The sequence below is a fragment of the Emydura macquarii genome, unplaced genomic scaffold, assembly GCF_026122565.2.
Source record: "Emydura macquarii macquarii isolate MOO-44397 ecotype Brisbane River unplaced genomic scaffold, CSIRO-AGI_Emac_v2 contig_629, whole genome shotgun sequence".
Classification (NCBI taxonomy): Eukaryota; Metazoa; Chordata; order Testudines; family Chelidae; genus Emydura; species Emydura macquarii.
In genome coordinates, this window is record NW_027130766.1 from 6,742,624 (window position 1) to 6,757,432 (window position 14,809).

A 14,809-nucleotide genomic window follows, 5' to 3' on the forward strand; every position below is an offset into this window, starting at 1 on the left:
TAGCTATCGATCAAGGACTCCATGATCTGGTGGATGGTTTACATCTTGACAGCAGGCCAGGTTTTGATTTGTTTGCGCCAGCATAAATCCAGCGTAGCCCCCTCTAGCCTTAAATGCAGTCTCATGCCAGTGTAAACTGGGATCCCAGCCAGACTGACTTTTCTGAGGCAGGATTATCAGCAAGATAGGGGTAGAAATGGCTTCCCCCTCCTTTTGGGTTGTGTGAGGCTAGCTTCTTGTCTCCGTTACCAAGATTGCTGGGCTCTGGTCTTTCACACCATCACCATCCCCAAGGGACACTGTGTTCCAAGCAAGCCTGAAAGGGGTATGGAGGCGGACGGAGGAATCCAGAAGTGACTCTACTCCAAAGGGCTCATTTTACCCAAGGGATGTTCAATTGCGTAAGCAAGAGAAGGGGCCAAATGAGTCCTCATCACTCCTGCTCTGCTGCCCCCATCCTTTCCAATGTGTTCCCAATAAAGTGGGAAAAATATAAACAGCCAGTGTGGGAACGAGAGCTGGCTGCCTCTGTGTGGAATTCTCAGCCATCCTCATGACCTCATCTCTGAATCATAATTATGTCCCAAGCTGTCACCTTGCTTTGGTTACAGGAGGAATTAAAGAGAACGTTTGGATACACAAATAAGCAGAAGGAAAAAAAAGATGCTGGGGGGGGCTCAGGCTGCTGCAGTCCCTGCTAGTGGAGTGTGAGGAGGGAGCCAGGCCCCAGAGCTGCAGATCTATTTTTCACTGCTTTACATATTACATTCAGCCCCCGAATGGCAGCCGAAATCTTCCAGCATGTCAGTTAAAGCCTTAAAATAAAGTGACCTGACAGCAGAGCCCTGGCTGGAGTGTAAACATCATGATGCCATTAACATGTGCAACACATTTTCCCTATTGATTTTAATTAATTTAAATTCTCTCTCATTTCTTGGGTTGCAGCTTCCACTCTAGTTCCAACCCCACCAAAGTGCCATCGATCCGGGTGCTGGAAATCTCCCACACAATCAAGCCAGAGAGCCCCACCCTTTGGGCATACCCCCCACCTCCCTGAATGCCACCCCGGGCTTTTGATTAGGACATCTCTCCCCAGATCAACTGCATCAGCAGAGAGACCTCTGGAGTCTTGCAGCAGTGATGCAATGGAACTGCTGGGGGTTCACTGGGGGGCACTCTTCCCTTCAAGTCAGTGCCCCAGTGTGTTGGGAGCAGGTGCTCTGACTAGAAAACCCAACCATTTGTGGTCATGAAAGAGCCCACAGCCCTTTTTGCAATAGCAGGGGTACTACCCCAGGTATCTTGCTGGCCTCAATTGTCCGGCAGTTGCAAACACTGAGGAGATACTTTGCTTCCTGCTGTAAACTATACTGAAGTGCCGCTCCATGGCCGTTAAGCAGCTGCCATGTCCCACTCCAGAGGTGGCTGCATTCCAGTACTGGGTGAGTGATGGCTGTATAAATAGCTGCCATGCCACTCCCCGCTACCCCAGAGGCAATTGCTTCTCAGTGATCTCTGTATAACCAGCTGCCATGTCTCACTCCAGAGGTGGCTGCACCTCAGCACTGAGTGAGCAATTCTTGCATGAACAGCTGCCCCATCTCACCCCAGAGATGGTTGCATCTCTTGCACTGAATGAGCAATCTGTCTTTAACCAGCTGCCTCGTCTCACCCCTCAGGCGGCTGCGTCTCAGTGCTAGATGAAGTGATTCAAGCATATCTAACCTTCATTATTCAAATGTCCTAAATACATATTTGGACCACGGGGATCTTGGGTAACTGGGGAAATTTTCCTCATTGCTGAGGGACCCGTGACCCCGTCTCAGATAACAGGGAGCTGTAGATAACTGAAGGTCACATAATTAAGCTCGCCCTGGATGTAAGAACCTTGTGGGATCCCTCAGGAAGCAGCCTGCAGTAGCTACAGCCTTCGTTATCAGCAGCGCTCCCTGCTCTAGAACACAGGTGGATCCTGCATTCAGCTACAAGCTCAGCCCAGGCTACCCTCCTGTTCTCTCTACTCCAGCTGTGCTCCTGCCTTTCTGCCCTTTTGCTCCAAGACCATCACTCCCGGAGCCAGCCCACCTGGAACCACCCTCTCCTCCTGCCAGGGCCTTTTCCAATTTGACAGCATACATCCAAATTAAGAAAATGCTGCCAGCCAGCCGCTAATTTGTTCAATCAAATTTTAAATCAAGGGGCTACCTCTGCATTGGGGCAGAACAAGATCATTCCCATAAATGTGGATGCAGGAGCAATTCATTCCCCCACCTCCCCGGGCCTCTCCTAAGGAGCAGCACCCATGAGTAGCTAGACAGCCAGCAGTCTCCACCCCAACCCCCATCATCCTCCATTGCCTATCCCAGCCACACTTGGGGCAAGCACTTCAGATCCCAGCTGGTCTAAGGAGGCAGGGGGAGCATAGGCAACAGAGCTGCTGGAAGCCCAGTGATACTGTACCGAGGTGCTAATGGGAGCAGGGCTGGTCTGTGCACAGAGAAGGGGAACAAGTTACTCTGGGGAAGGAGGTGCATGGAAGAAACAGAACCTAAGGTCAACAGTCTGGAAGGGGGTAAATTCCATTAACGCCATAGCATCCTTCTTACCTCCAAGTCATGCAGGTGAGGGTGATGCTATCTGGGGGGGGGCAGGACAGGGGCAAGAGGAGCTGAGGTTCCACTGGTGGCGGGGAAGAAGAATGGCACCCTGACCCTTTCCCCCCCCAATTACCACTCCTCCAGCTGTGGATCGAAAACGGGAAGGAGAGAGAGAAGTAGATTATTCCACATGGTGGGGCAGATTGAGGAGGTGGCAGCTCAGGGGGACCAGATGAAATGCTGACTCCCTAATTCTCCTCCACACACCGCAGCTGCAGAGCTGCATTGTAACCTAATTCGTTTCTTTTTATTAAAGCTGAAACCTCCATGCAAGTGAGGGTGGGGGAATTGTCCCGTCCCCCCACCAGAGCAGTGAAATACCCCCTCACTCACTCACTGCACTATGCCCATGGGGGGAAAGAGATAACCCTTTCTAGACGGGGCAGCTGAGCTGGGGAGCAAGGGCTGGACTGGAAAGCAGGGGTGCTGCTGCAAGTCATGGCACAGGACATTGACAGAGCTAGTGAAAGGCCTCCCACATCTTTTAGCCAAACCCCAGGAGGGACATTGCAGAGGAGAGGCTGATGTTCTGGGTAAATCCTGAGGGGGCCCCCAGGGAGTCCAGCCTCTTGGATGATGCCCATTAAAGCCCAACTGTTCAGATTTTGTGAAAGCAAGAAACTCAGTGCCCTGTCCCACTTGTAGCATGCATAGCTGCTGCCCCCTGCTATCTTTACTTCAGGGTGTAATTACTCTCTGGCAACACTCGCCTACCAGCTTACGCGCCAACTTCCTTCCCAAGACTGAAATAATCCAGAGGTCAAACCGCAAGGGGAAACCACAGAACCTTGGCCAGGCTGACACAGCCAGTTGGGAAAGAGAGCAGGCCGGTCATGGAACACATGTATCATGGATGTGCTCCTCAGCTCAGGACACAGGTCTAGCTGGGTGTCCTCAACGAAATTGACATTGTTTCCATCACAACATGAACCATGAACAAGGACAGCTCATGGCAGCTACGCATCTTTCATCAAAACCTGTGTAGCAGGGTGGCCATTTTCTGAGTACTCCCTCGTGGCCAGAAGTCACTTGACAGGCACCCTGCCCTTTTTAACCCCCCTCTGGCAGGCCCCTTAAGAACTGCTCACAATGATGATTGAATAACTAAAATAGCTCTTAACAAGCTTTCTGTGCAGACTGTTTTCACAACCCCTCATCCCAGCTCTTCTTAGCTGGAGCTTAGCCCTCTGATACCAGTCTCTAGGCCCCCAAACTTCTAGGTTCCAACTCCATCTGGGTTTCCACAGAGTAGCCTCTAGGTTTCTTGGTCTCAGTGTTTTCCCTGCTGGAGCCCTTCATATTCCCTGCCCTCTCTTCACTTTCCTGCACTCATCTCCCACTTTGCTGATTGCTGTAGGGCAATCACCCTGCTTTCCCCCATTCTGATTCTGCAATCAGCCCCAGCCCTGAAGGGATGAGCGGCCCTGTTACAATCTTCACCGGGCTGGACCATGCGTGGGGGTGCAATGTGGAAGCTACGTAGCTCTGGTAACATTTGCTGAGTCACACGTGGCTCTCGTGGTGGCCTTTGAGCGGTTGGATCACACACGTGACTTTTGGACGGAGCCACACGCATTGCATGTGGCATTGATGTGGCTCTCATCATGCCCTGCAAATTGCCAGGTCATGTGTGTGTCACATGTGGCTCTCGTGGCGTTCATGCAATTCTCATCACCACCACCTTCACACGGATGGCTCTCTTCTGTGGCGTTTCAGAGCACACACGATCTATGCGAAGGCCAAAACCACCCCGATGCTCTTAGGGGGAGGAAGCAGTTTAGTGTACACTCCACGCCAACTCACCACGATCTGCGTCTCATTGTCTGGCAGGGTGTCAATGACCAGGCTGCCTCCTACCGGGTCCTGGCTGATGCGGGTCTTGTCGGTCTCCAGCACACTCTCCCGCGTCTTCCGCCTCCAGCCCACCAGCAGCTCCGTCCTTGCTCCCTGCTCTGAGGATCTGCCATGGAGGTGTCCTGTGGAGCACACATGGGGAGGGGGAATCAGCATGTCCATGGCAGAAGGAGCCAGTGAGGTAGGTAGTCTAGGTTGGGGATCAAATACCATCTTCCACCCCAGAACTGCCAATTCGCATTCCCTGCACTGCCCCTCCCCACACTGTGCAGTTGTTTATGCTGGAAAGGCTGCCTGGGCCTCCGGCTGAGTAATCCCTTCCCCTATCAGCCAGGGCCTACAGACAGTGTCCTGAGCTCCAGGACAGCATGCCAGCTGGGCTCGGGGGTGGTGCGGGAGTTCAAAGGGCGCTTCGGGACTCGGGACATGCCGCAGCAAGACCCCAACCCCTGCCTGCTCACCCCCGATGTGTGCCCCAGCCAGACCCACAACAGCTGCCTGCACAGTCACACACTTCCACACCCAATGCAGAAACTCACAATCACATTCATGATACAACTAGCCCAGCCATCTGGCAAGTACACCACCAAAACCAAAGCCAAGACAGCTGACACACACATCCAAACGTACACACATGGGACTCTGGTGCACAGGCATCCAACGCACACACAAACATTAACATTCAGGCAAAACAACCGGACATATGTATATCTTTAACTCTATTAAAAACCTGACATACAAAACACATACACACAACAGCAAAACACAAGGCATACACACACACACTCTCTACTAAAAACCCACAAAACGCACCTCCCTAACACACCTACACAGAATTCCATACAAAACACAGACACACACCCACTCCTGACCAGATGGACTTTCCAGCACAATGTATTGTGGTGACACGTGTCTTGCACAAAAGCAGCCTGTGGCAAGCTGCCCGAGCAGGGTGTGTTGGTAACACAAATTAACACCCCCAAGGACTGGGCACTGGGATTGCAGTGAGAAAGAGTGTGAAGGAGAAGGAACAATGCTTGTGGAGAAACTCTGGAGCTGAAGGAGTAGGTGATGAACACACACACACCGGGCTACACAATTCTGCACATTGACACAGGTACACATCCGGGCCATCTTGGCCACCATCCCAGGGATTGAAGTGAGAACTAAAAGCATGAATTGCTACAGCGTGAATGAGAGAGCCAGAACTCTTTGCTAGCAGAAGAACACGCTCAGATCCTCTCTGCCAATCCATCGAGCGAGATCTGTATTATGCACCACAGGGGGAACCACAGCTGGGCAGAATAACAAGGGCCCGTCATGTCACATGCTATCAGTTCAGGGCACTCTTTCGGGTACAGTTCACCACCCTCCCCCTGCTCTCCCATTGGAATGTCGCTCTTTGTTGTTATGAACCCCCCCTGGCTTGATGCCTCAAGGTTGGTGTCCTGTAGACAGTCCAAGTTTACAGTTCAGAAATAAATGTGTTTCTAATTCCCTCCCACACGCTTCTTTCCCGCTCCGGCCTCTGCTCCCACCTTCCTGGGGAACGGGGAGGATGGAGCTTCAAGGAAAGCCGCTACAGCAAAGCCTTGATCTGAAACAAAATAGGCGTCATGGTCCAAACAGCATGCAACTGGATATTTCTCTCCACCTTAAAAGCCATGCACGCCGTGCAGCACGATGGGCAGCTTTGGTTAAGGAGAGACCCGGGAAAGGGAAAGAAGAGGGGGTTGCAGGTTGCAATCAAGGGGCATTGGCAGAGCTGTGCGTGGGGAGCCCAGGGATGGGACAGGAAGGGGTGGAGATCATCAACAAAGCAGAGTGGGCATGGAAGGGAAAGGGGAGGGGGAATTTCACAGCTTGGCCTGTCCCATGTGTCCCTGCTCCCCATGGCCTGAGAGAACAGCAGAGCAAAAGGGCAGAGAGAATGAAAAGCAACTTGTGAGCAAATCGGCAACGATTTCTGTGCACCCCGGCGCCTCGCTAACAGTGAAGGCAGCTGCGGGACAGCGTCAGAGTGGCACATCTGCGAAAGGCTCAGACCACAGGGCAGGGGAGTCACAGATGAGATGGGAGGAGCAGCCCCCTGCTGACATCCCCGGTGGCTGCGCTGACCCGGCCCCTCCGGCGGGGAGCAGGAGTGACAGGATCCAGGATTCCTCCTGCTCCCTCCTTGCACCCCGGGATGCCGTAGGGCCGTGAGGTCAGCAAGCTAACGGATTTGCTAACGAGCTGACGCCAGGCCCTGCAACCAGGCTGGGACACTCCCCTGCCCACATGGACGATGGCCCCAGCCGCGGCCTGTTATTCTGGGACGTGCCCCGCCCAGCAGCTGGTCCAGCCTGGCCTCACTGGCGAAGCCTGCACTTAGCTAGCCACGGGGGCTCTGGGGAGAGACGGACTGAGGGCCTGGGAACCCAAAACCGGTGGGGCACAACACCCCCTTCAGTCTAAGCCATGGTGGGTTGGGGCTGCTCGGCCCCAGTGCTAGATGGGAACCCCTCCCCTAACCTGGGTGACAGCAGCAAGATCCCGACACCTCCCTTCCCTCTCCACTGCAGGAAGCTTGTACAGCCACCAGGAGGCACTCCATCCACAGTCCTACCCCAACCCCCAGCTAACCTGGCAGCCAGCTGTCCTCCCTGCTACCATCCCCCACCCCTGCTCCTCCAATTCCAGACCTGTCCTGCGGGCCCTGGCTGGATTTAGGATTCACGTGAGCAATGCTATGGTGAATTGTTCCCATCCGGCTCTTGCAGTGCCGATGACAGCAGCTGCTGGGCCCCCAAGTCTCTCTGCCCACGTCCCTTAATCCCATCCCACAGCCCTCCCTCCACCACCCCAGCCCTGGGCTCCCCGGCCCCACAGCTCTGCAGATGGCCCTCGCTCCAGTCTCACAGCCCCCCCCCCCCCATTTGGAAGATGGGCTAACCAGTGACTGCTGCCTGTGCAAAACTACACAAGGTGCACAATCACCCACTCAGCAGAACCCAGCAAGTGACATGAACAAGGTCAGAACCAAGAATTTCTGCTTTCTACTGACTGCCCTGGCAGGTGAATGTGAAGCCCACAAGCCCTTCCCGCCTTTTTTCCGCCTGTCGCGCCCGCAACACGAGCCCTTCCCGCTTTTTTTCCGCCTGTCGCGCCCGCAGCCTGAGCCCGCAAGCCCTTCCCGCCTTTTTTCCGCCTGTCGCGCCCGCAGCGCGAGCCCGCAAGCCCTTCCCGCCTTTTTTCCGCCTGTCGCGCCCGCAGCGCGAGCCCGCAAGCCCTTCCCGCCTTTTTTCCGCCTGTCGCGCCCGCAGCGCGAGCCCGCAAGCCCTTCCCGCCTTTTTTCCGCCTGTCGCGCCCGCAGCGCGAGCTCGCAAGCCCTTCCCGCCTTTTTTCCGCCTGTCGCGCCCGCAGCGCGCGCAAGCCCTTCCCGCCTTTTTTCCGCCTGTCGCGCCCGCAGCGCGAGCTCGCAAGCCCTTCCCGCCTTTTTTCCGCCTGTCGCGCCCGCAGCGCGAGCCCGCAAGCCCTTCCCGCCTTTTTTCCGCCTGTCGCGCCCGCAGCGCGAGCCCGCAAGCCCTTCCCGCCTTTTTTCCGCCTGTCGCGCCCGCAGCGAGCACACAAGCCCTTCCCGCCTTTTTTCTGCCTGTCGCGCCCACAGCGCTAGCCCACAAGCTCTTCCTGTTTTTTCCACGTTGCAGCCGCACCGCGAGCCCAACTACCGGTTCGCTTTTTTTCCGCCCGTCCCTGGCAAGTGCATGCAAAGGAAGCCCACAGCCTCTTCCCGCTTTTTTTTCGCCTGTTGCGCCCGCAGCGCGAGCCCTTCCCGCTTTTTTTCGCTTGTCGTGTCCACAGCGCGAGCCCACAAGCCCTTCCCGCCTTTTTTCCGCCTGTCGCGCCCGCAGCGCGAGCCCGCAAGCCCTTCCCGCCTTTTTTCCGCCTGTCGCGCCCGCAACACGAGCCCTTCCCGCTTTTTTTCCGCCTGTCGCGCCCGCAGCGCGAGCCCGCAAGCCCTTCCCGCCTTTTTTCCTCCTGTTGCACCCACAGCGCTAGCCCACAAGCTCTTCCTGTTTTTTCCACATGTTGCAGCTGCACCGCGAGCCCAACTACCGGTTCGACTTTTTTCCGCCCGTCCCTGGCAAGTGCATGCAAAGGAAGCCCACAACCCCTTCCCGCCTTTTTTTCGCCTGTTGCGCCCGCAGCGCGAGCCCTTCCCGCTTTTATTTCGCCTGTCACGCCCGCAGCGCGAGCCCGCAAGCCCTTCCCGCCTTTTTTCCGCCTGTCGCGCCCGCAACACGAGCCCTTCCCGCTTTTTTTCCGCCTGTCGCGCCCGCAGCGCGAGCCCGCAAGCCCTTCCCGCCTTTTTTCCGCCTGTCGCACCCGCAGCGCGAGCCCACAAGACGTTCCCGCCTTTTTTCCGCCTGTCACGTCCGCAGCGCAAGCCCTTCCTGCCTTTTTTCCGCCTGTCGCACCCGCAGCGCAAGCCCTTCCTGCCTTTTTTCCGCCTGTCGCGCCCCCAGCGCGAGCCTAGAATGCCCTCCTGCCTTTCCCCCCCCCACGGCGCAGCCGCACCGGGATCCCACCGACCCGGCTCGCCTTTTTCCCGCCTGCCCTGGCCGGTGCATGCGAAGTAAGCTGGGAAGCCAGTAGCCACCTGTGCATCGTGCAGCCCATTTCCCCTTACACCCCCCACTCCCGGGGGCGGCGCAGCGCAGCCCCTTGCGTGTGATGAGTCGCGGGCTCTGAGGGTCACGATCGGGCGCCGCGGCATTAAATCCCTGCTGCCGCTGCAGAAATATTGTGTACAGCTGGGCGTCTGCCTCACCCCTCACGGCCTCGAAGCCTCCAGCCAAGGCAGCGGCCTCGCGTGCTCAGCAGAGGGCATCGCGCCAACTCCCTCACAGCTACACGCACGTTGCAGCTTCCAGCCGCAGCTCCCCACGCAGGGCGCCGCTCGCAAGAAGCAGCCGCTCCCTCCTCGCCCCGGGGACCCCGCTGGCGCTGCTCAGTCCCTGGGTCGCGGGACGCTACTGCACCCGGCTCGCTTGGGTGGGAAGCAGCCCCTCCTGGCCCGGGAGTTTCCCCTGGGGCTGAGCCAGAGCAATGACACTCAGATCCCCACGTCGATCTGGATTTCCGCCCAGGTGGAGAGACTTGGGGTCAGTTCTGGCCTAGATCCATTGCTCAGAGACCTGCCAAAGCCAGGAAGTTGGGAGCCAGATACCCAGCGATGGGGCCCAGGGGTTTTGGCTCAGGCGCGTTGACTCCAGCTCATAGGCAGAGTCTGTGGCAGAGGCTTCAGATGGACTAGTCTGATCTCTGAGGTGACACGGGCCAGAGAACCGCACCCCCCTGCACTGAGATTTAGCCACGAGCTCATCCTTCCACGGCTAGCAGCCGTAGATTGGCTCTGCCACCACCTACAGCCTTGGTTCTTGTTTTTAGCATCCCAGGAGACAGATAACCAGCAAAATCCTTCCAACGTCCCTGGCCCGGCCTGTCTTGTCTCCAAACACAGGGTAACAACAACACATAGTTCGTGGCTAGCGCTTTTTAACCGTAGATCTCAAAGCACTGCACGTATTACAGATGGGGAAACCGAGGCACACAGCAAGGAAGGGACCTGCCCGAGGTGGCACTGCTGATATCAGGCTAGTAACAGCCTGTGCTCTGAAATGGCAGGGGGAGGGCAGGGCTTGAATCCCTGGCCTTTATGGCAGACCCACCTTTGAGTCCTGCTTCCCCTCCCATGGCTACCCACCCACGCCCCAGGTTCAAATCCCTGACTCCCTTCCTGCAGATGGAGGCCTGACACAGCTGCATAGAGCAGAGCCTTTTGTTTCAATTAGGAGTGTCGCTAACAAGCCTTGATTAACTGAGTGAGCAACCCACAGAGGCTCCAATTTCCTCCACAAACTCCGGCTGCGGCGTGAACTGCTCCTTCCGCACCTCGATCTGTAAATGTCAGCAGCCCTCTGAGATGTAACTGGTACTGCATGACTCCATACTGAGAGGGACACTCAGCCTCCTCCCAGCTCCTGGATGGTCCCTAGAAACGGGAGCCAAGAGTAGCCTGAAAATGCCCCAGCACCTCGGACAACAGGCCCACAGCAGCCGTCAGAACCCATCACTCCCAGCTCAGCCAGGGGTCTCCCACCTCTTCCCACACCCCTTCTTGCAGCCAGGCCATGTGCTGGGAGGTAGCTTCCCGCCACACATCGCTTCACTCGCTGCTTAAATGCAGCCAGCTCTGGTGTGGGATGCACTAGCTGCTAAGCAGCAACGCAGGCCCTACAGACCACCCATTAGGTCCCTCCTCGGAACCTGGTCGTGATGCACAGTATGTCTTTCCTCCCCCGCCCAAAAAATCATGCTCCCCATTCAGCACCACGTTTCCCCTTCAGCGTCCACCTCTGGAGTCCTCCAAACAGCTTCCCTATCCATCACACTGACATCTCTGCCACAGACCCGCAGGGGCTTGCCCAGCACTCCTCCCCTGCCGCACAATGCACGGGGGCTGCAGGATATGTGATTGACAGCTGTGTGCGTAGCCCCCCCCCCCACTGGCTATTCCAGTCCAGACATGGACCTGCCGCTGCCCTTCAACTCCAACCTGCATCTCCCACGTTGGCTGGAGAGATTTCAGAGTGAGACAAGAGAGCAACATGCCAGAGCCCCCAGCCTTGACTGCGTCAATCACGCCATCCACTTCCCACGGCAGCTGGGGAGGGGGGGGCAGCAGGATCCTGTGTCAGCGGTGTGTGGGTCTGATCCACCCCCCGCTCGTGCGATTCACCTCCCAGCCTGCCACCTGGGAGCCAGGGCGTTTGCCAGGCCACCACTCCCCACCGGGCTGACCCACTGCCAGATTCCCGCCCCCTCCCGCCGTGACGCTGCGGGAATTTACTACTTACCTCCCCTTAGTGCCAATGATTCCACGCTGGGGAGTCTGCTTGTACCCTGCCCCGCGGGAGGTGGCGGGCACACAGCCCTTGGGAAAACAAAACTCTTTATGGAGGGTCCCTAACGGTCAGCCTCTGAGGACACATCTTATTGACTGCCCCTAACCAGGCCGAGGGTACGTGTCTAGCAACGCTGTCTAAGTGCTGGCATCCAGGGGCGTCTCATCGGCGCCATGCCCCAGCCTCCCGCCGGATGCCTGAGAGAGGCGGGCAGGTAACCAGGTCCCCCGTGCAGCAGGGCCCTGGGTCTTAGCTGCTACCAATGGGGGAGGAGGAGATGCTCCGGGTCGGATCTCAAGCTTCGTTCACACACTGCCGGCTCCCCCAGCTCTACATCTCCCATTTTAACTGGCCTGGCCGCCTCCACGGAGATCAGGTCAGCCCCTGGGTCGCTGCAGCTCTGGTGACCGACATCAGCTGTGGCTCTGGCCCTCCGATCCGGTCTCGTAGCTGAACTACGCTGCAGAGACCCAGCATTTCTGGACGCCCTGCATGCCCAACACCATGGTATCCAGCCACTCGTTCTGCTCCTTCCGCCACAGGTGGGATCTTGCCGCTCCTCTCTGTCTTCCCCCACTTTGACCCACAGCCCTCTCTGAGTGGGGAGGGCCCTTCCTTCCGCAATCAGCCATGATCTCCCGGCTGCCCTCCTTCCAGCATTTTGCTCCTTACCTACGTGCTCTGGAACCTGTGCTACTGCATCTCACCGGATCCACGCTGGAGTCCGACACTCCGCTCCCATTCCCACAATTCCTGTCGCCCCTTTGCTCCCTCCTCCCGCGTGACCTAGAACCCACTGGATCAGAGCGCCCGCTCTAGAACCCACTGCCACCTGTTTCCTATGCTTCCTGCAGCCTAGATCACCTGCCCAGATGGTTGGCGCTCTCCCGCTGCGGAAACACCAGGCCGAACGAGGGCTCTGCCGTCCACTTTGCCGGGCATGCCACCCAGCCTGAGCTCCCGCCCACTGCCAGTTCTCTGCCCGCCTGGGAACGGAGCCCTCTGTGCACGCAGGAGAAGCCGGCACTGCCCCCACCGGGGCGCAGATTCAGCCCGCGCTGCCCCTTTTCACAACCAACCTCCGCCAGTCGCGTCAGGCCAGGAAGCGATGGGAGCCGGGGGCCGAGCCACAGAGCTGCCTGAGCCAAGCCTCCAGCGCCGGCCGGCCGGACTGTGCTCAGAGACCCCGCTGAAAGGGCCGGGCGCGCTCCCCCTATGGAGACAGATGGCGAGGATCGGGGCCCTGTCCTTTCCTGGGATGGCAGGGGGCAGGCTGAGAACGTGCACACTCGTGACAGGCGGGGGGGGGGTGGATCGTAGCAAGGCAGGGCTGAGGGATCTGGGGAGGCCCCTGGTCCATGCCCTGCAGGAGGCGGCACCCAGTGTCTCCAGACCACGCCTGGCACGGGTGTGTCTGAGCTGTCCTGACACGCCGCCCGCGATCCACAGCTTCCCTCGGTCACCTGCGCCGGTGCTTCGCTCTCCTGGACCCCCAGGGGCGGGTGCCCAGCTCCCCGGCGGCCCGTGCACGGCAGAAGCCCGGCTGGCTCCGGGGCCAGGGCGTCCGAGGAGAGCCGTGGAGCTGCCGCGGGTGGAAAAGCGGACACGCCCCGCGGCCGTCCACGCGCCCTCCCCCGGCCCGCTTCTCTCTCCCACGCGCGCGGGGGGCGCTCGTGCACACCCCTCCTGCGCGGGCACGTCCCCCGTGCCCAGCCCCACTCGCGGGCGCGCCCTGCCCACCCGTGCGCTCCCTTCCACGCCCCCGGCCCCCCCGCGCTCAGCCCCACACGCCTTCCCTCCTGCACACTCACGCGCACTTGCACTCACGTCCACTACTTCCACGCACGCCGGTGCAGCGCCCTGCCGCGGGCTGCCCCTTCCGTGCCCTACCTGCCTCCGGCCCCCCGCGCAGCAGGGCGAGCAGCAGGAGGAGCCCCCATCTCATGTTGGGCACGGGCCGGCCGCGGTCTCCTGGGCGCCTCTGCGCCCCCCACAGCCCCGGCTCCGCTCCGGCCCCTGGCAGCGGCCGTCCAGGCTCAGCAGCGCAGCGCAGCGCGCCCCGCGCCCCAACAGCCCGGGCTCTGGACTGGGCCGGGGCCGGGGCCGGGGGGGGCGGACACACGCAGGGAAGCGGCGGCCGGCGGGGCTCGCCCCGCGTTGCAGCCGGTGCCGGAGAGACTGAGCCCGGGAAGAGCGAGCGCTCGTGCCCCCTGCTGGCGTCTAGGTGCCACGGCAGCGGGAGAGCGCAGAGCCAGACCCCCTCTGCGCCCCAGGCGTCCCCTCCATTCCTGCGCCAGCTTCCCAGCCCCCCTGCTCAGCCCGGCTCTGCCATCCACCCCCCCTGCGGCCTCCGGCACCGCCCTGCCCCCGACTTCACTCAGCAGGACGCCTGGGTTTTGTTGTCAGCCCTGGACAGGGTCTCTAGTGGCAAGGGTGGGTGGTGTCAGGGAGCCAGGACGCCTGGGTTCTATCCCTGGCTCAGGGAGGGGAGTAGGGGCTGGTGGGTTAGAGCAGGAGAGGCCTGTGAGTCAGGACTAGTGGGGTCTAGTCCCAGCGCTACCATTGAGTCCCTGTCTAATGACAGGCATCTCCCTTCCTCTCTCTGTGCCTCAGTTTCCCCAGCTGTATAACAAGTGATAATAACCCTCCTTCCCCTGGCTGGGGCAGGCTGTGGGTGGATGGTCATTGCAAGCAATGGTACATATTTCCCCCGGCTGGAGAACAAGCCAGATACCAGGGTCCTTTTACAGTGGCAGGGATAGTGAAAATAAGCAGCTACCTGCTCTGTCCCCTGGCAGATTTGCGGCAGGAGGAGGGAGCTCTGGGGAGACAGCCAGACCTTTCATGAAGTGAGTTTGATGTTTTTGATCCAGGGAGAGGGTGTCAGAGCAGCTCCAGGAACAAAGCCTCGGCTGATAACACCACCAACTGTTCTGCTGCCCGTGGGGAGCCAGTCCAGGGAACCTCCCAGCAAACACACCAGGCAACATCTGTTATTTTATTCCATGCCAGCCTCACAGCTGGCAGCAGGTTTCAGGGAGAGAGCCAGAGAGGGAACAGCACCGCCCAGCCACCACCTACCTCCTCCTCCCAGCTGGAAGCTCCTGCACAGAATGGGGAGAACCAAGTTCAGCTGCAAATGTTGCCTTGGGGGAAGGTTCAAAGGGAAAGGAAAGGTTGTAGGGACACTCCTCCAACCTCCACCCCACACATATACACACACCAGTTGCATAAGCTGGGCAGGGTAGGTCACAAGGCCTCTGTAAACCTGAACTCCAGCAGAGGCACCTGAGCAGGGTCCTGGCAGTATCAGACACCCCCTCATTGTGCGAGGTGAATCCCCCAGTG

At 58.8% G+C, this 14,809-nt stretch overlaps 1 protein-coding gene across 1 annotated transcript in view; it reads right to left on the reverse strand.

Moving 5' to 3' along the window:
* PLXDC1 (plexin domain containing 1) overlaps nt 1-13,970 on the reverse strand; it is a 42,298-nt gene extending 28,328 nt beyond the window's left edge. The window contains exons 1-2 of the mRNA XM_067541198.1: nt 13,289-13,970; nt 4,461-4,633 (exon numbers count right to left, since the gene is read on the reverse strand). Coding sequence (XP_067397299.1) covers nt 4,461-4,633; nt 13,289-13,406 — 291 coding nt within the window. The 5' untranslated portion in view covers nt 13,407-13,970. The remainder of the gene's footprint in view (nt 1-4,460; nt 4,634-13,288) is intronic.
* Between the last annotated feature and the right edge of the window lie 839 nt (nt 13,971-14,809).